Here is a 21,699-nt window from a genome sequence, read left to right on the forward strand (position 1 = left end):
AGGGGCAGACACGCGCGGCAGTTTGTTCGGTGCGCTGCTGCCACCTCCTCCTAACGCCCCCCCCCCCCCCGTGCTTTCCTCAGCCCCTTTCCGCACCCGCGCAAAGTCTAGCACCCCCAGCCCCAGCCCCAGGACTTACCATTCTTTTCCTGCGTCGTCGACGCTATCTCTCTAACTCAAGTACCACTCGATTGACGTAATCTTTTGCCGCCATGGCGGATCAACTCGCTCTCATCACCGTTGTCGTTCTCCACGCACCCCCGCCTCGCTTCTTCACCTCCGCGTGAGCTTAGTGGCGCACGAACGCTAGGGCAGATGCCAATGAGGAGGAGGGGAGACCCCCTTCCACCCTCGTCGACAGCAACCAGGCGAAAAGAATGGACCGAACACTCAAGGCGACAGCTTGTCGTGCAAGCGCCAATCAGCGCGCGGACCGCATCCGCATCCGCCGCCCCACGGCACGGGCAGCGCTACTCCTTTCCTTGCTCCATGCATCCTCCCCGTCTCTTTGGTGTCCACCTGCATCTCTCTTTCTCTGTCGACCGGCACGCACTCCCGCACGCGCACGCGCACACACATGCGATGCGGCGAAGTCGTTTTCACTTGCAGGTGAACCAGCCTTCTCTCCCCCGTATAGTCCGCCTCCACTTCGCCTCCGTAGAGCATGGCGTCGTCGGCGTCTGTGGCCGGCTCCGCCCGCGGCGTTGGTGGTGGTGCCACCATGGTGAAGCGCAAGGTGGACGACCGCGTCAAGACGCTGATCGACGACATCGCCCACCACAAGCATCGCGGCCTCATCTTGCTCGTTGGTGACCGGGCCAAGGACCAGGTGGTGAATCTCCACCTCATGATCTCCCGCGCCAACCACAACGCGAAGGTGAACGTCCTGTGGTGCATGCGCGAGGACCCAGACTTCGGGTCGACTGGCAAGAAGCAGCAGGAGAAGCGGGCCCGGCTGGAGGTGAAGGGCGGCCTCTCCACGGAGGCCTCCAAGGAGGCCTTCCAGACGTTTCTGGCACAGACACACATCCGATTTTGCAAGTACAAGGAGACGCACAAGATCCTCGGCCAGACCTTTGGGATGGCTGTTCTGCAAGATTTCGAGGCGATCAATCCCAACACGCTGGCCCGCACGATGGAGACGGTGAAGGGAGGCGGCCTCATCGTGATCACATTCCGCGCGATGCGGTCGCTGCGGCAGCTCTACACGATCGCCATGGACGTGCACGCGCGCTACCGCACCGAGACGCAGAGGGATGTCGTCCCCCGCTTCAACGAGCGCTTCCTTCTTTCGCTGACAGACTGCGACACTGCCATGTGCGTGGACGACGACTTGAATGTGCTCCCCATCACACACAAGATGAAGTCGTACGGCAAGAGCCGCAAGAGCGACGCCTACGACGCCGATCTTGCGGTGCAGGGCCGTCTGCAGCACGAGGTGGACTTGGCGAATGTCAAGGACACGCTAAGGCCGAGTGAGGATGTGGGGCCGCTCATGCAGCTGTGCCAGACAATGGACCAGGCGAAGACGGTGCTGTCGCTTATGCAAACGGTCATGGAAAAGCGACTGGACTCGACGTGCGTCGTGACGGCAGGTCGCGGCCGCGGCAAGTCCGCCGCGCTTGGGATGACGATCGCGGGGGCGATTGCGCAGGGGTACAGCAACATCATATGCACCGCCCCGACTCCGGAGAATGTGCAGACTCTCTTCGAGTTCGCGATTCGTGGGCTGAAGGAGCTGGGGTATCGAGAGCGGACCGACTTTGAGGCGCTGCAGGGCGTCAGCGAGGAGTTTGCCAAGTGCTTCATCCGCATCAACGTCTTCCGGGAGCACCGGCAGACAGTGCAGTTCGTCTCCGCGGCGGACACGGCGAAGTTTGCGCAGGCAGAGTTATGCGTGATTGATGAGGCGGCGGCGCTGCCGCTGACGCTGGTGAAGCGCATCTTGGGCCCCTATCTCGTCATTCTGAGCTCCACCGTGTCAGGCTACGAGGGTACTGGCCGCAGCCTGTCCATGAAGCTTGTGGCCGACATGCGTCGCGGCAGCAGCAGCGGCGCCGCCGACGCGCGTCACCTGAAGGAGCTGTCGATGAGCGATCCGATCCGTTACGGCCCGGGCGACCCGGTGGAGAAGTGGCTGAACAAGCTGCTGTGCCTCGATGCAACGATGGCGAACACGCAGCTGACGACGTCGCCGCACCCGAGCGCGTGCGAGCTGTTCTACGTCAACCGCGACGCTCTCTTCTCATACCACCCCCTGGCAGAGGAGCTGCTGCAGCGCATCCAGTCGCTGCTCGTCGCTGCTCACTACAAGAATCAACCGAATGACCTGCAGCTGCTCTCCGACGCACCGGGGCACCACTTGTTTGTGCTCTGCGCCGACAGCGTTGAGTCGTCCGCTGCCACGGCGCCGACCTCGTCGACCTCGGCGACGGCACACCAGCAAGTGCCGGACATATTCTGCGTCATCCACGCCTGCGAGGAGGGCCAAGTGAGTGCGCAGAGCATCAAGAGCCATCTGAGCCACGGCCTTCGCCCATCGGGTGACTTGATCCCCTACACCCTGTCCCAGTACTACCTGGAAGAGGGCTTCGCAAGGCTGGCAGGGCTGCGCATCGTGCGAATCGCCACGAACCCGGCGCTGCCTCGGGCCGGCTACGGCTCCCGTGCCCTCTCCTTGCTGCACCAGTACTACAGCGGGTCCATCTCGCTGACAGCGGCCGAGCCCAAAACGGCGACGACGAAGCGCAGGAGCGGTGACTCCGAGGCTGACGCGCGTGAGCTGGCAGGCAAGGAGCACGACGGCGACGACGGCGAGCCCTCTGCGGCAACCGCGATGCTTGCGCCGCGCTCGCACATCACAAATCTTCTTACGCCCCTTATCGAGCGCCCTTACGAGCTCGTCGACTACCTCGGCACCAGCTTCGGCCTCACGACGGAGCTGCTCAACTTCTGGAAGAAGGCGTCGTACATTCCCTTGTACGTGCGCCAAGCCCCGAATGAGCTGACGGGCGAGCACAGCTGCATCATGGTGCGGCCGATGGGCTTCGACTTGCGCCCGCTGCAGCGCGAGTTTCAGCACCGTCTGCTCCCTCTCCTGGCGATGCCGTTCCGCCACTTGCCGACGGAACTCGCGCTGAGCCTCGTGGGTGACTTTGAAGCACATGACCCACACAAGATGAGTGCGGCGATGGACCTGTCAGAGGTCGACCACCACGTTGTGCGCGTGGACGGCGTCGTGCAGGCAACAAGCGACGATATTGCAGCCGCCTTCTCTGCCGGCGATGTACAGCGCCTGCGTCTTGTGTCGACCACGTTCATTGAGGGCGGCAACGTGCTCGACTTGGTCCCGACGCTGGCGAAGTTATACTTTGGGAAGCAACTCTTCCGTTGCCCGGATGGCACCGACGGCGTTGTGCTCTCCCACGCGCAGGCGGCCGTGCTGCTGGCGGTGGGTCTGCAGTGCCAAACAACTGAGGAGCTCGCAGCCCAGCCGGCTTTCTCTGGGGTGTCGACGCAGCAGCTGCGCGCGCTTTTCCTGAAGGCCCTCTCCCGCCTCTCGGAGCACCTTGTCGCCCTGCAGAAGATCGCCAAGAAGGCGCACAAGGATGGCCACAACGCCGGCGTCGTCGCGGGCAAGCGCGCGCGTTTGCTGTCGGACGGCGCGGCCGGTGACAGCGCCGCCATCGGCGGCGCCGATGAAGACGTCGAGGATGCGGAGGAGATCTATGACAGTCACGGCAACTTGAAGGGGCTGAAGGTGGCGCGCAAAGTCAAGGCGCAGGTGTGCACGGACAGGACACTACTGCGGGACGCGTCGTCGTCCATCTCGGGCAACGCGTCGGCTGCGTCTACGGGTCGGGACAGTCTACAAGATGTCTTCTACCGCCCAACGAAGAAGACGTCCAAGCGTCGTTGATGGCAAATTCCGTACCTCATCGCGTTGTGCTATTCTCGCTACAGGGTATCTCTGTACCTTGACGGACATGGCGGGCGGCGGAGGGCCGTGATGGATGGCCGAGCCCGAGAAGGGCATCGAAGGAGATCGGCGCGGACAGAGATACAACGGCACGAAAGCGAGCGGATGGCTGCGAGTGGGAGAGTGGGGGATGCCGGGGACGTCCCATAGTTGGGGAGGGGGGGCTGTCCGTGTCGTGTCCGCGGGTACCCAGCTCTCCTCCCCTTTCCGACTGCGCCGTCCCTGAAGGACTCATGTATCTCCCCACCTCGATCCACCACCACCGCGCCCGCCGACGGCAGCAGCGGCGGTGCTCTCCCTCACTGCAACTCCTTTCTACCTCACCGGCTCCGCCTCACGAGCTCTGCCGCTCGCTCCTCTCTCTGCGTGCGTGCGCTCGGGTCTTGAGTGCCTCCGTTTGCTCTTCCCCTTTACATATGGCCCACGCGGAGGGCGTAACGCCCTTCTCCTCCCCTCCCAACCATTCTCCCTGCGGCCACTCGAATACATCCACACACGCACACACGTGCACAACGTGACTCGTGCATGAAGGGCGCTTGCGCGCTTCTCCACGCGCGCGGGCGTGCGTGTGTGGCCGCGTTGGACCGCCTAAGCGGTCCTGCGGTCGCTAATCGGTGTTCTTAAGCGCAGATTAACCACCGAGATAAAGACTACGAACTCACAAGCGAAACGACGATGAGCGCATCTAACGCGTTCTCGTCTGCTGATGGCCGCTTCCAGATGTGCTGCTGCGGCTGCTTGCGTGTTGTGCTTGTGTGTGTGTGCTTGGGGGGGGGTACGCACACGTGGCACTCGCAGCAGACGAGCGCCCGCACCCTTGGGTGTCGTCGAAGCGCTAGATAGGCGAGAAGCATGCCAGCACGTGTGGATCTACGGCACCGTCTGTGCGCCCATGGAAGCTGTCCTGCTCGCTCTACAACCGTGTGTGCGCGCTCGTAGGCCATGCAATGCGAATGCGGGTCTGTGGCTTGATCGCACGCTTGTCTGCACTTCTTCTTTTCACTTCTTCCTGAAGGGCGATGGGTGCCACACACACACACACACACACCCGTCCCAGCACTCCCTGCTGAACGCACGGGCGGCGCTGCGGAGCACCACCACTCCCACTTGAGGGCCTCACCAGATCATCCTCCTCAGCCTTTCCTCCAACACGCACGCAACCACACACAGACGTGCAGAGACGCCCAATGAGCTCTCATGAGCTACCGTTCCTGATCCTCAACCTTGCAGTTGAGATGATTTTCGTGCTGAACTCGCGCCTGCACGCGCAGGCGGTGCCGCCGGAGAGGGCGGCCAGCGTGCTAAGCGACATCGGCACAAACGTCTTCGACACCGCCTTTGTGAACGAGCTCTTTACACCAACGGCGATGTACTCATCGACGTCAGTCCTCCAGGTGTTCACGGCGCTGTCGAGCAGCACCATTATGCGTCTCAGCGAGAACTCGATGCGCAAGTTGTACGACCTCGTCTACATGACGGTCAAGTACCAAATCTTTACGCTGCGCCACCCGTTGGAGCTGCTGGAGTTGACGCTGAATCACCTGGATGCCGTACAGAAGATTTTGCCGGCCGCAATGCGACCTCTCACCAGCGCGGCGGAGGAGCGCGTGCTGCGGCTCGCCAGCACGCTCAACATGGGTGACTGGGCGAGCACAAGGCGATCGCTGCTCAACTTCTTCACCGGCCGCCATGTGCGGGTGTCCATCTTCCTCGAAAACAAGATGCAGGACAGCACGAGCGGCGCCTTTTACATCCCTCGAGATGCTTTTCTGTCGCCCTCACCCGCCTGCAAGCCACCAGGGCTCGTCTACGTGGCGGATGTGCCCCATCCTGGCACGTTCGCCCACCCTGATGCACACCTTCCCTACCCTCCGCATATACCCCTCGGGTCATGGAGGCCGCGGAAGGGCGCCGCGCGAATGACGAGCAACGGCTTCGACATCTACGCCGCCTCCGCTGCTGCTGCTGGGTCGTCTAGGACGGCTACTGTGGCTGGCGCTGCAGGAGCTCATGCCATCGTCGTCGCCGACCCGCTGCTGAGGCATACGCTCGAGATGCCGATGCCGAAGAAACCGACGTTTGAGGGCGCCAGTGCCGTCACTGCCTCCACCGGCCCTCCTACGCCGCCGCCTGTTTCCGTTGCCGCCGAGGATGAGCAGAACGCCTACGACGCCGAGGTGAACTATCTTGCGCAGCTGATCGGGTCCGTGAACAGAGCTCGCGGCGTGCAGTATTTCGAGCTCGACTTGTTTCCCGACGGCACCGGCAGTAGTGGTGAGGCGGCCGCTGCCGTGCCAGTGCCCTCTGCGGCCCCGACGCCGATCACGAACGCGGCCAGCAGCAGAGGTGCCGGCGCTTCGCCGGCGATGCCAGTTACTCGCATGACAGCCTCTGCGGTTCAGGAGCAGAACAAGAAGCTCCTGAGCATCATGAACGACTTCCAATCACCCAAGGGGGCAGGCAGCGGTGATGCTGGCGGTGCCGTGCCAGCCACAGGTGGCGCGTCCATGAACGACTTGCTCGACATCATGGACGAGCTATGAGGGGCCATCCAGCACCCAAGGGGGCCGTTTAGTGATGGAGCTGAAGGGGGATCGTGCCACAGCAAGGGCAAGCACACTTCAAGCGAGACGTGTGGTTGCATCGCCCTCTTCATTCTTGCCTCTCCTCTCCTGATTCTCTTGCTGCGGCTCGGTTTTGTGGGTCTCCTCCGCCTCCCTCATACCCTCTCGCTGTGCCGTGCTGCCTCCCTACCCCCGCCGCGCCTCGCTCATTTCGTGAGCCGCTTTACGTCGGAACACTCCCTCCCCCTCCGCATACGTGCGCGGGCATACCGGATGCATCCATCTCTCACTCTCACTTTCTCTCGCCCTTCAGCGTGATGAAGTGGAGCCACGAGCCACGTCCCCCTCCCCCTCGCCGTCCCCGCGGCGGCTTGCTGAGTGCGCGGCCACCACCGCCACCGCCACCGCCGCCGCCGCCGCCGTCGCCCAATTTTCTCTTCGTGCTGCCACAGCGCAATCTGGATGGCGCATGACGAGCGTGGGCACCCACATGGACGTACACGTACGGGTGCATGTGCATGCGCATCTTTCTATGTATATCGATGTGTGTGTGTTTATGTGTGTCTAGGTGGCCACTCAAGGTAAGGTATTTAGCAGTCTCTTCTCCAGCGGTTTTCACGATCTGCAGCGCCACGGCGCTCTTCCCCTCTCGCTGTATACTCTCCATCAATCGTGTCACTTCCATCTATCCGTGATCCCCCTCCTCCTCCTTCTCCCTGTACGTGGCATCCCCACGACGAACGGCCGCCGCCACAGCTACCCGTCGCATGCCACCTACGCTGTGCGATCTACATCATCAGAGACAGCAATGCGACCCAGACGAAACCTGTAGCAGAAATATCAGTTCACGTGTCCTCCTGTGCGTGAGTGCGTCTCTGTGCGACTCCTCATCCACCCTCCACCCTCAAAACACACGCACACGCACGGACGCACGCACTCCCTTGGTGGGCTTAAGTAGCTTAGGCACTTGGTAGTTATACTAGAAGCACTAGCACTCCTCCCTCATTCCCTTTTCTCTCGGTGGCTTGTCCGTGCCAGTCTTCACCACCGCATAGCAGCTGAAGGCTCATTTCAGCGTTCGCGGCACTTCTCTGCCGCCGCGAGCTCACTCTCTCTCACGTTTGCGTGTGTCTGCGTGCCCTCGCACGCGAATGCGTGGTGAGCGGCCGGCTTCTCTTTTTTTTTACCTCATCTCTCTGCTGTTCCTTCTCTGACTTGCGCAGCCGCCTCCGTGAGTCGCCACACGTGTCTAGTCGTTTTCAGGCAAACGACCATCCCCCCTCCCCCTCCCCTCGGTTTTCTGCGTAGTCCGGGTCGAGGGACGCGCGGTCCGCAGTCATGCTTCGCTTACCTTGCTTCGCCACTCGCGCGGCCGCGGCCCCAGCCGTATGCCCGAGCGTTATGGCGGTGTCCGCCGCCAAGCGACAGTACCGCATTATCCCGCACCTCTACAATGAAATTGAAGAACTCGCGGAGACACAGCGGCGCGGTCGCTGGTCGATCTCGCACCGCAACTGCCTGCAGCAGCCGCTGAAGAAGGCGGAGATCATGTGCGACAAGCTGAACCTGCGCGAAGGCCGTCGCAGCGGCGTGCTGCCGGAGAAGTCCATCGCGCGCCGGCTGAGCCAGAAATACGCTGTGGACGGCAAGGTACACGAGAGCGAGTCGAAGACAAGGCTCATCAGCATCACCGTCGTCAACTTCGACGGCCACCCGTTCCACTTCCGCACGTACCCGATGCCGGATGTCACACTCAACACCCTCATCGACGGCTCAGGCATGTGCCACGGCCACGCCACACACTGGGGCAAGTGCAACAACCCCGACTGCTCCGACTGGAACCACGGCGATGGGTGCATGGTGAACGTGGACATCGAGACGTTAGACCGGCTCCTGCCCCCAAATCGGTGGGAGTACACGTCACTGACAGCGTGGCGCGCGACGGACCGGCCGGACATCACCTTTAACACCCGCTTCAGCTGCCAGATCCCGATCACGGAGGAGCTGGACGGCGCTGTGTTTGCGCTGAAGCAGCTGTGGACGCGTGCCCTGCGTGAGTCTGTCTCCGACTGGGGTCTGGTGGACGACCAAGCGACGATCCACGGTGCTCGCAGCAAGAGGATCGAGCCGTGGGCGCCGATCATCGAGGAGCCGACAAAGGTGGACTTCCCCATCACGTGGGACATGCTGTGGGCGACCGGCTACCAAGACATCATGAAGGAGAAGTACTCGAACTTTCGTCGAAAGGACGGCTTTCACACGAAGCCGGAGATGTGGGCCGCATACGTGTGAACCCCCCTCTTTCCATCTCTCCATATACCGACAATGCACGTGCGAGCTCTAAACACGCCGTGCCTTTCCGTCTTGCTTTCTTGCTGAGCGGGCGCCTCGCTCTGAGAATGTGAGCAGTGCGGGGGCGGTGGCGGGAGGGGGGAGGGGCATAATGTGGGCCCCTCCCCTCTCTCCTTGATGTGCATCCTCAGCCTGCTTTTTCTTCTTGTGCGCGCTCTAGCGACGAAGCTCTTATTTCACTGCCGCTCATAGCGATGTGCGCGGTCCTGGTGCGTTCACGCTCACTCGCCGTGCTGAGCTTCCAGTCGACCTACACGATGCTGACCCTCCTCTCCCCCCTGTGTGCATGTGCGCACGTCGCTCTCTCTCTGCCCCCCTTTTTTTTTCGCTCTCTGGTCTGTTCACCGCTCGCGTAGGCCTGCTGAACAGTCGTCACCAGTGGCGCACGAGAAAGCGAAGGGCCTTTGCTGTTGCCGTGCAACGAGCGATGAAAGCCGTGACGAGTTGTGGTCGGCGGTGAAAGTGGAGGGGAGGGGAGGGCGGAAAAGGCTGGCAGCGGTGGCGGCACGGCGCTGATGCGAGCCCATCGGACCCGCTCTACCAGCTTCGCGCCGGAGGCTCCGTGCGTAGGAGCGGCACACGCATCTTTCGTTACTGTACGCCCTGACTGCGCCATCTCTCATCATGCAGATGCTACTGCTGTTTCCGTCGCTGGCGCCGTGACGGTGCTGATCTTTGCTTCACTCTCCTTCTCCTTTCCATCTGTCCTGTGCCACCGTCACCCCATCACACCACCCGCACGCAGATCACGTCGTCACCGTCGTTGCCTGCCATTGCCGCCTGCGCAGTTGTTCGAGGTATCTTCTCTGTCGTCTTCTCCCTCTTAACCGAGACGCTCTTCCTGCAGTGTGCGCTCGATCCCGCGCAACTCTCTCTCCACCATCGCCGCCCGCGCCGTCATCATGGCTCCCTTCTGGACTAACGTGTTGAACTACACGTACGCCCGCGGCTTCATCCGCATTCCCATTGTGCTGGCGCTGCCTATCTTCTTCAACAAGTATGTTCTGTACGCGTACGAGGACGCATTCAAGCGCTGGAACGCCGGCCACAATCAGGTGGACATCTGGAACCGCCTCCAGGAAAAGGTGGCTACGGATGCTGAGTAAGAGGCAGCAGAGCTCACGCCGCGCGGCCTTTGTGCCTCCCCTCTCTCTGTCTCTCTCCATATCCCGCATAGCCGGTGCGGTGGACGGTGAGCAGCACTAGCGAACGGCGAGAGAGTGGGAAGCGTCTTCTCTGTTCGCGCGTCAAACGGCTGCCGCCCACGTGATGAGCAAAGGGCGGACATCTTCGTTCACCGGCCGTCAGGGCGGGGGCGGCAAAAGGCGCAGTTCTTTAGGCCGCGGCTGCTGCACCTCTTTCTCCCCTTTCTCTCCTCCTGCCTCTCTCGTGTGATAAGTCGTGTGTGTGCGCGTGCGCGCGATATGCGGCGTATGGCGGTCTCGGTGCTGTGCGAAGCGCTTAGCCATTAGGAATCTCACTTCTCTTGCCTTTCCCTTCGTAGCGGATTCGAATTCGATAAGAAGACAACGAACAAGCGATGCCAATGCCACCACCATGCCCGCCTCCGGTGTGCGTGTCTGTGCGTGTGTGGTTCCTTCACCACTTCTTCTCGATGAGGCTCTGCGACAGACGCATCCGTCCTGTCGTCTGCGCGCGTCTTGACGGACTCGGTGCTACTTGATTTAGCTAGTGACGTTGCTGTTCTCTTGCCTTCTCTCCTCAACTCCCTCACCGCCGCCCTGCGCTTTTCCCGTGCACACACGTACATGTATACACCAAAATAGAAGTAATAGGTAGACACGATAACGGAGCACCCGCCACTCTTCACGCTGAGTCTGCGTCTCTCTCTCTCTCTGTGTACAGTGCCGTTGCTCTTCTCCTCTGCCTACGCTCATCACCGTCCTACACACGCGCACACCAGACCACCACCACCACCATCCCTCTTACGACTCTCACGGCTCCTTTTCTTTTTGTCTGTTGCAAGGCAACCACAGCCACAACCGCAGCAGCAGCAGCAGCGATGACGGACGTCAACTTCGGTCGGCACATTATTATCGATGGGCTCCCTAACAATGTCACTCCCGATAAGCGCGACCTCTTCCAGCGCCACTTCTCGCGGCGCATCGGGGAGCTGCTCGGCGGTGAGAAGTTCAGCCTGCATCTCCTGACGGATCCGGAGACAGCGCTCCTATCGGGTGCAATCCTCAGCTGTGTGACAGAGGCTCAGGCGGAGGCGGCGCTGGCGAAGCTGAATCGCTTCCCCTTCACCAAGTCTGCCGTGCTCACGACGTACCGCTGGAGCTCACTCGAGGAGGCGCGCAAGGACGATGGCCCGTACGTGCCGCCGCCTATGGCGAACGACGATGACGAGGAGGAGGCGGAGCTGGTGCACAATATGGCTGAGGACCCGGATGCGCGTCCGCAGTTTTTGATCAAGTCTGGCGTATCCTTCGACTGCGACTGGTATTGGTTCAACTGGGAGAAGAATGAGCCGGATCTGTACCGCCGCCGCAAGATCAGCAAGGACGACCCGCTCTGTCGCTGGTCCGAGGTGGACCGGGACAACAAGAAACTGAGCTCCGGCATGGTGTGCAGTGCACTGCCGGTGTCACGCCCGCTGCCGGTGTGGTCTACGTACGGCTCCATGGTGATCTCGCAGCACGAAAAGGGCCTGCGCGTGTGGGCCGGCCGCAGCATGCGCCTCCACTTCGAGATCACGATGGACATCAACGCCTTTATGGTGTCTCCGTGCGAGAAGTACATCATTGTTCAGACGCCGAAGGACATCAGCATCATCAACCTGCGCACTGCAAAGAAGATCCGCACCATCGGAAACCTTGACCTGCACAGCGATGATCTCTGGCCTATCATGCGTTTCAGTGCTGATGATTCCCTGGTGGTGGTGTGCAAGACGGGCTACCGCCCCATGGACTCGACCGAGGTGCCGGAAGGCCACCTGAACATCTACGTCTCCGAGACGATGAAGCTGCTCAAGGGCCGCGGCAGCTCCGGCCATAGCTTCGCCATCCCTGGCCTGTACAAGGCGGAGTGGAACCCGGTGGTGGGCACGCAGATGGCGTACGTCTGCGAGCTTGGCCCGAACCAAGGCTGGAAGGCTGTTGTGGCTGACATGGTGGTGAACGAGGACGGCGAGGTGGAGCAGCGCGTGCTGAACGAGCGCAACTTTCTGGTGGCAACGCGACTGGACATGCTGTGGCACCCGGCAGGTACCTTTCTGTGCGTGAGGGTGGCGTCGAAGGGGCCGACGGAGTACTTCCTTTTCCACGTCGCGGAGCGCAACGTGCCCATCACTCGCCTCTCCATCAAGCGTGGCTACATCCCGACCCGCTTCGCGTGGCAGACCGGCGGTGACAAGTTTGCCGTACTCCTGAAGCGCGATGGCGTCGGCGCCGGCCTTGGCGAGACCGGCGTGCTGCAGATCTTCATGATCGGCAAGCAAGGCCCCAAGGTGCTGCACGAGGTGGCCACATCGGCGACGCATCTGTTCTGGGCCCCCCGCGGCGGGCGACTGGCGGCTGCCAACTTCGACAAGTCATTGCTGCACTTCTTCGTGCTGCACGACAACAACACCATCACGGACAAGAACAAGTTGAGCGGCATCAGCGCGACGAACTGTGAGTGGGACCCGACTGGCCGCTACTTCGCCGTGTGGGTGTCGTCGATTCACGAGCAGACGCTCGCCCCACAGTACCGCATCTTCGACTACACCGGCAACGAGATATTCAAGAAGGCCATCAAGCCCCTCTCGCACTTCGCCTGGCGCCCGCTGCCGCCCACTCTGCTCACGCAGAGCGACGTGAAGAAGGCGCGCGACATGATAAAGACCCTCGTGCGCGACTACGAGGCTACCGAGATGGCGCATAAGGCTGAGGAGCAGGAGCGCATCGATAAGGAGCGCAAGTCGAAGGAGGAGGACTACATCAAGCGCATGAAGATGGCTGCCCGCTATGCTGAGGAGAAGGGCATGGTGCAGACGCGTGAGGAGCAGCGCGCCAACTCGAAGTGGGTTCGCTACAATAACAACCGCCTAAAGGCACTGCCGGACGAGGAGCACATGGTTCACGAGGACGTCACGGAGTACCACCTCGTGTCGCGTCGCCAGGTCGGCACGGGTGTGGCGAAGAAGTAAGGCTTGGCGATCGACGATGGAGGAAGAAGAGGCGGCACAGTGCGTGACAACGTCGGCCGAAGGCGTTGTTACGGCGAAGCTGGAGAAAACGAAAAGGCGGACGGGGAATACGCGAACACCAGGCGAAAAGAGCACGACAGTGGCCGGAGAGGGGCAGTGTATGTACGGTGACGTACACCCATCACCGTGCACACGCGCACACACCCATACATCGCCCACGCTCTCACGAACTGCCTCCCTCCAGCTCGTCATGCTCGTCTTCCCAGCGTTGACCTCTTCCGTTTCCGTTGTGTCCACACACGCCGCGCACACATGCGCCGTTTATGTGTGCGTCTGCACACGTCTCTGAGTTCGCGCCCTCTTTCTCTCTCCCCGCTATGTGTATGTGTATGTGTGTGTGTATGCCTTTGACGGCCTGTGCCGTTGATGTTGCCCGTGTCCCGACGGCGTGCGTGTCGGCGTGTTCACGTGTACGTAAGTTATGTGCGATTTGTCGTTATGATATAGTCTTCTGTTCATGAGGTTAACTAAACCGTGGCGTTGCTCCACTGGTGTTGTGCGGCTCGCTCTCCCCCGGCCCCATTCTGTGCATGGGAGTGGAGGCGCGCGGGTGAGGTGGCGGGGCACGATACGCGTTGTGCTGTCCGTGCTGTCCTTCCTCTCTCTTGCTGGTTTTGTTGTTGAGGCTGAGGTGTTTGTACTCGTTGTTTTTTTTTTTCTAAGAAACTTGGCGCGGGGTCACAAGCACTTCCACGCACGCACGCTGGCAACACACGCAGTTGTGTAAGTAGGTGCTTGTGTGGGCGTTAGCGGTGGTTCTTTTCTTCACCGAACACGTGTGAGTGGCAAGCGGTCGGCTGCGCTTCTCTCGCAGTTGTCTCTCCACCTGCGCACCTTCTAACCGACCTAATGAAAAAGAAAGAGAAGAGGCAAGAGAAGAACGACTACTACTCCAGGGCATCCCTTAAAGGGCCCCCACCCACATACGTGGCCCACCACAGCTGTGATGTATGCGTCTCTGTCGGTGCTGGCAGGCACGTTCACCATGGGCTGTTCCGTGGGATCGTGCTGTGCGGCAGTCCCCTTGGACAGTTGCGTCTTCGCTGCACCTGGCGAGGCGGTGAAGGAGAAGAAGAGGGTAGCTCCCGAAGCCGTGACGGGCAGCGGCTGTGAGCGTTTCTCACGATGCCAACTGATGCTAGGCAGGTGATGACTCAAAGGGGTGCCGGCTCCCTCCCCCTAGCCGGGGGTGGGACGGCTGAGCCGTCCCTCTCTGCTTGTGTGCCGCAAGTTGGATGCCCATGTCTGGCCCTCGCCTGCATCGGCACCCGCTGCTCAACAGCGCTCTCGCTGCCGCCCCACCCCCATGCCTTCTCTCTCTGTGCTATAAGCACCCCCTTAACCCTCCACCCTCCTCCTGCGCACGCGCATAACACGAAGAGGTACACCACTGCCAAGCTGGTAGGCGAAAGGAAGCGATCCGAGTAATGCACGCGCTCGCTGTCGGGCTACTTCACCGCCGCCTCTTGGGTTGCGCTGGTCTTCACTCCGCGACTGCCGGGCGTGTTTTGGCTGCAGGCGTTGACACTACAAGTCGGCGCTTCTACGCCGGGGACGCCTCACATCCACCCAGCACTTCCTCCTCGGCGTCCGGTGGCGCTTTCACTGAAGCATGCAGTCGAGCAACGCGCGCGGACAGCGAGTCTGCCACTCGCTGCCACCCAACTGATCAACCCAGAGAGGCGACGGGCGACTCGGCCGCAGATGCCGCAGCGGCATTCCTCTCTCCGCTCTCCTCACCGCCTCCGTCCACAGCGACGGCGTCGGGCGCCTCTACTGTGGCTCCTCCCACAGGTGGCAGCAACGGCGACTTGGCGATGCCAGACCCCGAGTCGGTACGGTGGGTGCAGCCGACCTACCAAGACGTAGACGCGCTCCCTATCGTGGATGCGAAGGGCGAATACATCGTGTCACGCGTGCAGTGGCCGACCGGCGAGGTCGCCTACCGCACCCCTGCCCCGGTAGACGACAAGCTTGCCCCACGCTTCGGCTATAATGTGGTGCAGGTGCGCAAGCACGTGTCATGGTGGAAGTACAACCAAAAATATCCCCGCCTCTCCCTCGCGTACATCAACATCCAAGTGCTCTTTTTGCTCGGTCTTGCCTGGCTCGTCGCCTTCCTTACGAGCGAATACCGTCAGACGATGGAGGCGATGCGGACGCCTGGGGCGATGGTCGGCGAGCACCGCGGCAGAGGACCGGCAACGAACAGCACGCAGAAAATTTCGTTTGAAAAGGATGAGATGAACGCGCTGCTCGACAAGGCGCAGAACAATTGGTACGACGGCAAGGCAGAGGCGTCCTACGTGGGGTCCAAGGCGTACACGATGAAGAAGATCCCGCGTCCGAAGGAGTTCTCCGCGGATGACTTCCGCAAGCGATAGGTGACGCGAGGGGACGCGGCGTGAGAGAATCGCAACTGCAGCGAAATGGGCCTCGGCGCGTCTAGTGCGTAGTTACGCGTCTGCTGATGACGGTGGTGACCTGGTTTCTTCTTCGCTCGAAACGCGCGATGATGACGGGAGGGGAGGGGGCGCCCCTCTCCGTGCGTGGCATCTGAGGGTCCCGCACCCAGCTCTCCGTGTGGAAGGCGGCCGAGCAGCCCCCCTCCTCCTGCTGTATCCCTGCCAAATGCCGAACCGCCTGCGGTGCGGACATGGCCAAGTGCCGACGACGTGTGGGAGGTCTGGGCGCCGTGTGGGAGCGACGTGTGGGGCGGGTGGTGGGTGGGTGGAGCTTGCGGCAGGGGGTCGTGCTCTCCGATGCCTGAGCCGGCGCATTGCTGGAAGGCGTGCGTCCAGGGCTGCGTCGCACGACGCGATGGGTGGCCTGTGGCAGGGCCGGTGGGGTGCGGAGTTGAGTCTCACCTCCTGGTGAATCGCAGAGGCAGTGGCCACACGTTGAGTAAAGAAGGGGCCGAAGTGCCTGCGCGTGAGGGCCGCGCCACCGGTGAGCAGCAACAAACGCTTCCTGCTTTTCTTTGAGAATGGGCAGGCGGGCTGATGCTCGCCGACGCATCCCGACTTCCGTACTGGTATCTCGCCGGGGTAGTGGGAGCGGATTGCTGGAACATGCACAGACACGCTGGCCGAGACGCCACGAACACAACAGTGGAAAATATTGCCAATGGAGGACAGCACCGGACGCGCGTCTTGCGGCTGTGACGGTCCGTAAGGCAAGATGGAGTGTGCAGGACAAGCGCTCACACGAATGCAGCCGCGCGCATCGCTGAAACAAAGAGAGCTGCGGGAGCGCGAGATCAAGCGGGACTCTGATGCAGTGGTTGTCGTTGTCAGGCATAGCCGCAGCGGCACAGGTTTCGCCCATGACGCCGTTTTTTAATGGTTGCCTTGTCTCCCCCGGCTCTCTTCGTCTTGCTCTGCCTCTCTTCGCTGGTTCGACATCATGCGCATGTTGTACTCGCCCGCGCGTGGCGCTCTCTGCCCGCCTTTCCGACGCGCTCGTTGTTTTTCTTTTTTTTTTTGGTCGCTGCCCGCTCTTTCACGTGTGTGTGTGTGGGGGGGGCGTAGTGCTGCCCATCGCACTCGCAGGTGCACGCAAGCCACCCCTTTTCCAGCTTGTGCGATCACGCTCACAGAGAGGCACTCGTCTTCTTATACGGCTATGCCTGCTTGGCACTCGCTGGCGTTGCCGCTTTCGGCCGACTACGCGCATAACGAACGTGAGGGTTTCTCGTTCTTCTGCACCAGTGGCAGCTGCGACAGTACGACAACTTTGGACCGCTACCTGGACGATCTGTGCGCCTTTCTGCGCAGTGCCGGGCTCATCCAGTCCCACCCGGACAACTACTTCCAGCTCATCCGCGGCGAGAGGTGGGCCGCGTCATCGGTGCACTTCGACAACTCCCCTGTCGAGGCGGAGGAGCTCGCGCACACGAAGGCGCTGCTGAGCGCCTTCAAACCACTCTTGCAGGGCGATGACGCCATGTCCAAGCTGCGTGCGCTGGTTCGAGATGGCCCGCCGACAGACGCAGGGCAGTGCGCCGGCGCGCTGGCCGGCGACGTAGGCGCTTCGTCAGCCTCGTGGTCGCCGGCCAGTCTCTCCTCTCTCGCCCCACTTCAGGAGTTCTACGCCGCCACGCGGCGCTTAATGCTAGGCCGTGCGCGCCGTGTCGAGAACGACGTCGCCAGTCTCACACTCGTGACAGAGGCTGAGCGGCGGACCATCGACCGCGACTCCTCCAGCGCACAGACGCAGCAACAGCACGAGCAGGATATACTCGACCTCGTCGTTTCGAAGGGCATGAACCTGAAAAAGCAGCACGAGGTGCCCATCATGCGAATGACCATACGCGACTTGGTGCTGTGCTGCAACGCCGGCGTGGGGCGCGCGTCTGCAGTGCGACTGCAAACCGGAGAACAGGAGGATGTGAGAGGGAAGACCGGGAAGCACCGCTGTGGTGACGTTGCTCCAGTCGGCACAGTGATTAACATAGGCGAGGGAAAGGGCTACGTGTCGCGTGCAGTGTCTCTGTGCGATAATCTCCAGGTGGTCGGCCTCGACTGCAACCCCGCTCACAAGGAGCGTGCCGTGGAGCGCTTCGAATCGCTTGTGGAGACGAGCCTCTCCTCACGCGACGGGCGGCCCCGCGTCAATCTCCTGTACGAGCCGCGCGGCCACGTGGCAAGCATCGCCTGTCGGGTCGGGGAGAAGGTGGACTGGGAGTCGCTGCTGCATGGCCACGTCCGAACGTGCGCAGACCCGTGCTGCTTGCTCTCCAAGAGCTGCGGTGGCGACACTTGCTCGGCTGTGGGGACTGCCGTAGAGGATCAAGGCTCCATCGCCGAGGACGACGCCGCTGTCTTGACGCGCACTCGCGGCGACGATACGGTGAAGCTGGCCTGCCGAGTCTGCGGCAAAGTTGTCCGACAGGACTGCACCGCAGCCATCATGAAGCACGTCTACAAACATCTGCACGGCGGCATTGGGCCTAGAGCGGCTGCGAGCGGCGTGCACGCACTGGATAATGCGACGGAAACGTTGTCCCCGCCACCACCGCACCAGATGCGCGTTCCGGCGTTGACGGAGGTGCAGCAGTGGAACGTGTCGCTGCCCCAGCACGCGTACGTGGCGAAGCTGACAGAGCACTTCTTCGCTGTCACGGACGTCGAGAAACGGCATCTATTCAACCGAAACGATGCGGCGCTGCTCAGACGTGTCGCCGTTGACGGTGAGGGCGGTACTGCTCTGCGGGGCAGCTCAAGTAAGGCCACGCCACGGTACCTCACCTTGGCGCCCCGAGCACACGGTGAGGTCCGTGGTGACACAAGCGGGGCCCAGCGGCGGCGGCGCTCGCCGCCAGAGCGCGCGCCTGTCACGCTCGAGCCCGCCTACACTGCTCGTGGCTATCGCGTAGTGCTGCTGATGGCTGTGGAAGAGGCGACCGCATCCAGAGAGCACTTGCTTTCGCCAGCCAGCTCCGGCAGTCCGGTTGATGGAGGCGAGGCCCAAGGAGTAGTGGTGACGCCGCCGGCGCGCGAGCGTGAGGCAGGGCCAGGCTTGACCTCTTCCGCTGCCGGGCAACCACCCCAGATGTGGTCATACACGCAAGTGCGTGCCACCGTTGTCGGCTACGACGGTGGCGTAGACAGCCACCAGGTGCGTGTCGACCAGGAAAGCAAGAAGCGCACGCTACGGCTCTACCGCCTGCGGGCGGGCGCCACAGCAGCGGCACGGGAGTGTGTGCTCGAGTTGACGGACCGCCACGGTGGCGGCATCGCATGCGTAGGCGACTGGCAGCTGCCAGATGCGGGGACATGGGGCCGTGAGCGCGTTGCGCTCGTCTTGGCAGTACTGCCGCCTGCCCTTCCCTCCACCCCTGTGGTGTGCGTGCCTAGCGTGCGGAACACAGTCCTCATTGGTCTGCACTCGTGCGGCGACTTGGGCTCCAACATATGCCGCATCTTCCGCAACAGCTCGGCGCGTGGTCTGCTGCTTGTCAGCTGCTGCTGGCACGCGCTGACGCCGCATGGCTTTCCGCTGAGTCGCGCACTGCAGCGCCGCGGCTTGACAACTAACAGCATCTCGCTCCTCCTTGCCACGCAGCCGCTGGATGCCTGGTCGACGGCCTCGCCCGAGGGCCACCGCAGCTCTGCCAAGCTGCTCTTCTTTCGCAGCCTCTTCAAGCTCCTGTGGAGACAACTGGCAGGGATGTGGGAGGCAGGGCGGAAGGACGGGTCTGTGTCACGTCCTTCCGGCTGCGCACACGCTGACACCTTGGGCGGCGATGACACGTGCGCGTTCCCGGACGTGCCGCCGCATCTTGAGCCTGCCTTTCTTCGACGAATCTCGCGCGAGAAGGACACGCTGACCTTCACCCAATTTGTGCACGCCGTCGCCGCCGAGTACGTCTACTCCGGGTCTTCCAAGGACACCCCGTACACGCCGTGGAACATTGGGCGGTGCTGCGCAGTGTGCCGAACGGCGCAGGAGGCGCACGCGCGGTACGCGCTCACGCAGCAGCGTCTGCCTGAGACGATGGGGGCATGCTTTGAAGAGGAGCACTTCGCTTCCTTCCTCGGTCTGACCGTGCTGCGCATGTGGATGTGCCACCTGGTCGAGTCGCTGCTTCTCCTGGATCGCGCCCTCTACTTGCATGAGGAGCTGTCAGAGTGCCATAGCCGTGCAGCAGGGGCACCGGCAGACGAGGCAGAGAGTAGCGCGGTGGCGCTTGTGCCGTTGTTCGACGGCGCCTTGTCGCCCCGCATGTATGGCGTCCTTGCCCGTCGTGGCGGGTCAGCGTGCGCCTAAGGCACCGCTCCTCGATTTTCCCTTCCCTCATAAAGCTGCCACACCCGTAACGCCATTGAGCACTCGCAACGCAAACTCACGTGAGTCGCCATCACCGTGGCATCAGCACCTCTGAGGAGTAGCTTAGCGCTACCGGTGGCACTGCCACTGGCAGCGTAACGAACCACAGAAACCACAAAGAGAGATGCGACAGGCCTGACATTGCTGCAGGCGGAGGTGGATCAGCGGTGTCAAACATGGCCTCCACTGCTCCATCCGCACTGCCCGGTATCCTGGATAATGCCGTTGACGGCATGGAGGAGGAATCCCCACTGCCGTCTTTGTCCTTCTCCTAGCCGTGATCTCCGTCTTATTGGACAGCAGAGGAAGGCAGCAGAGCATGCAGGGGCCACGTCGCGGAGGGCTGTGCCTCCGTGAGTGTGGACTCTCCTCTCGGCCAGGTGCCGCCTTGGCACCCTTCGCGCTCGTCTCTCTTATCTTCTTCACCTCCGCTCCGCCTCTCCCCAGTTTGAGACGGCGCCGCCCGCCCGCCACGTCCGGTGCCATAGCGCCGGAAAAGACGAATGGGGAAAGGATTCGCCGCGGGCGCAGTCACAGTGTGCGCCTTCGCCGTCTCGCCGTCGTTCCTTTTCTCTTGTTGTGCGTCGCGCGCCGCACTGCTTGCAGCGCCCCCCCCCCCCCCCTTAACGATCCGACTCCGGAATCTGTGAGCGAGAGAGGGAGCGCGCGCACCCTAAACTTCTCCTCTCCGCACATCTCTGCTCTTCTTCTTTCCTGAAGCTCATTGTCCTCTGTGCTAGTTATCCTTGGATGCGGCAAGTGCGTAGTTGCTGGTGTGCTGCGAGAAGGCGTTGCTGTGCGACCCTGCCCGCAACGATGTGGGGCTAGATGCCTTGAGGGTGTGTGCAGGTGCCTCGCCTGGAAAAGCGCACATACACGCGTCCTGAGCCACCACGGAGCAGCTCGTGCGCCTCCTCGTTCACAAGCTCGTAGAGCGGAACGCTGAGGCTCTTCGCGCTGCTGACGGCACCGCTGCAGATACGGTGCACCCAAGCGACAGCCGCGGCGGCAGCGGCAGTGACGACTGCCATGTTATGGCTGCCTTGATCTTCTTGCGTCCCCTTGATACTTCTGCAAGGACAACCGGTGCATCACCTCGTCCATGTTGTTTCCTGCTCGCTGGCGTGTTTTGGCGTGCAACGCCGCCGCGGTACCAGACCGTCATGACGATGAACGCAGAGATGGACGCTGCTGTGAGCACCGCCCCACACTGTGTATATGGGAATGCGTGTGCGTGTGGGGTGGCACCAGCCGGTTTTCATTCACACAGGAGTGACCTCCCTCCTGCGACGCCAAGGTGAAAGCCTTGCTGTCGTCGCCGAGCACGAGGTCGACTCCGGTAACCGCATCCACCGCGACCCTCCCCTTCCTTCCACACCATACACCACCAGAGAGAACAGATGCGACCGCAGAGACACAGGCGTAGATGTACAGCCACGCCGTCACTGGCGTTTTGGCTTCACGTTTTTTCATGCTCGTTCCGTTTGACTTTCCTTTCGTACACTGCCTTAGCACCATCGCTTCTCGGTTTCTCTATCTTCCTATCGCCCTTCCGCTCTCTCAGCACGTTGGCTCTGCGTGTGTGTGTGCGTATGCCCGACAGTTTCGCTTTCACCGCCACTCCCCTCTCCTCTTGTGCCACTCTAGTCGCACATAGGTGTTGCATGGCATCTCCGCCCTTCCACACTCACTCTCTGAATCCATGGTGTGCCCACCCTCGGCGTCTCCCCCGCTCTCCTTTCCATCTGGTCAGATCGAGG

The 21,699-nt window shown here is 61.9% G+C and overlaps 8 protein-coding genes across 8 annotated transcripts; all 8 read left to right on the forward strand.

Moving 5' to 3' along the window:
• Nucleotides 1-721: 721 nt before the first annotated feature.
• LINJ_17_1350 (conserved hypothetical protein) lies at nt 722-3,919 on the forward strand (the record flags this gene model as incomplete). Its single annotated transcript, XM_001464756.1, has 1 exon — nt 722-3,919. One exon carries the CDS (start codon nt 722-724, stop codon nt 3,917-3,919), a length of 3,198 nt encoding a protein of 1,065 aa, XP_001464793.1.
• A 1,247-nt stretch (nt 3,920-5,166) lies between these two features.
• Nucleotides 5,167-6,522, forward strand: LINJ_17_1360 (conserved hypothetical protein; the record flags this gene model as incomplete). The annotated part of the gene is made up of 1 exon (XM_001464757.1): nt 5,167-6,522. One exon carries the CDS (start codon nt 5,167-5,169, stop codon nt 6,520-6,522), a length of 1,356 nt encoding a protein of 451 aa, XP_001464794.1.
• A 1,359-nt stretch (nt 6,523-7,881) lies between these two features.
• On the forward strand, nt 7,882-8,835 carry LINJ_17_1370 (conserved hypothetical protein; the record flags this gene model as incomplete). Its single annotated transcript, XM_001464758.1, has 1 exon — nt 7,882-8,835. One exon carries the CDS (start codon nt 7,882-7,884, stop codon nt 8,833-8,835), a length of 954 nt encoding a protein of 317 aa, XP_001464795.1.
• Nucleotides 8,836-9,797: 962 nt separating this feature from the next.
• LINJ_17_1380 (conserved hypothetical protein) lies at nt 9,798-10,001 on the forward strand (the record flags this gene model as incomplete). The annotated part of the gene is made up of 1 exon (XM_001464759.1): nt 9,798-10,001. The coding sequence occupies one exon, from the start codon at nt 9,798-9,800 to the stop codon at nt 9,999-10,001; it is 204 nt and encodes a 67-aa protein (XP_001464796.1).
• A 917-nt stretch (nt 10,002-10,918) lies between these two features.
• Nucleotides 10,919-13,048, forward strand: LINJ_17_1390 (putative translation initiation factor; the record flags this gene model as incomplete). The annotated part of the gene is made up of 1 exon (XM_001464760.1): nt 10,919-13,048. One exon carries the CDS (start codon nt 10,919-10,921, stop codon nt 13,046-13,048), a length of 2,130 nt encoding a protein of 709 aa, XP_001464797.1.
• Nucleotides 13,049-14,925: 1,877 nt separating this feature from the next.
• Nucleotides 14,926-15,492, forward strand: LINJ_17_1400 (conserved hypothetical protein; the record flags this gene model as incomplete). Its single annotated transcript, XM_001464761.1, has 1 exon — nt 14,926-15,492. The coding sequence occupies one exon, from the start codon at nt 14,926-14,928 to the stop codon at nt 15,490-15,492; it is 567 nt and encodes a 188-aa protein (XP_001464798.1).
• A 1,240-nt stretch (nt 15,493-16,732) lies between these two features.
• LINJ_17_1410 (conserved hypothetical protein) lies at nt 16,733-19,879 on the forward strand (the record flags this gene model as incomplete). The annotated part of the gene is made up of 1 exon (XM_001464762.2): nt 16,733-19,879. The coding sequence occupies one exon, from the start codon at nt 16,733-16,735 to the stop codon at nt 19,877-19,879; it is 3,147 nt and encodes a 1,048-aa protein (XP_001464799.2).
• Nucleotides 19,880-21,339: 1,460 nt separating this feature from the next.
• On the forward strand, nt 21,340-21,699 carry LINJ_17_1420 (hypothetical protein; the record flags this gene model as incomplete). Its single annotated transcript, XM_001464763.1, has 1 exon — nt 21,340-21,699. A coding segment is annotated over one exon (360 nt), but the record flags the coding sequence as incomplete, so codon positions are not given.

This window comes from Leishmania infantum, chromosome 17 (genome assembly GCF_000002875.2).
Source record: "Leishmania infantum JPCM5 genome chromosome 17".
Lineage (NCBI taxonomy): Eukaryota > Euglenozoa > Kinetoplastea > Trypanosomatida > Trypanosomatidae > Leishmania > Leishmania infantum.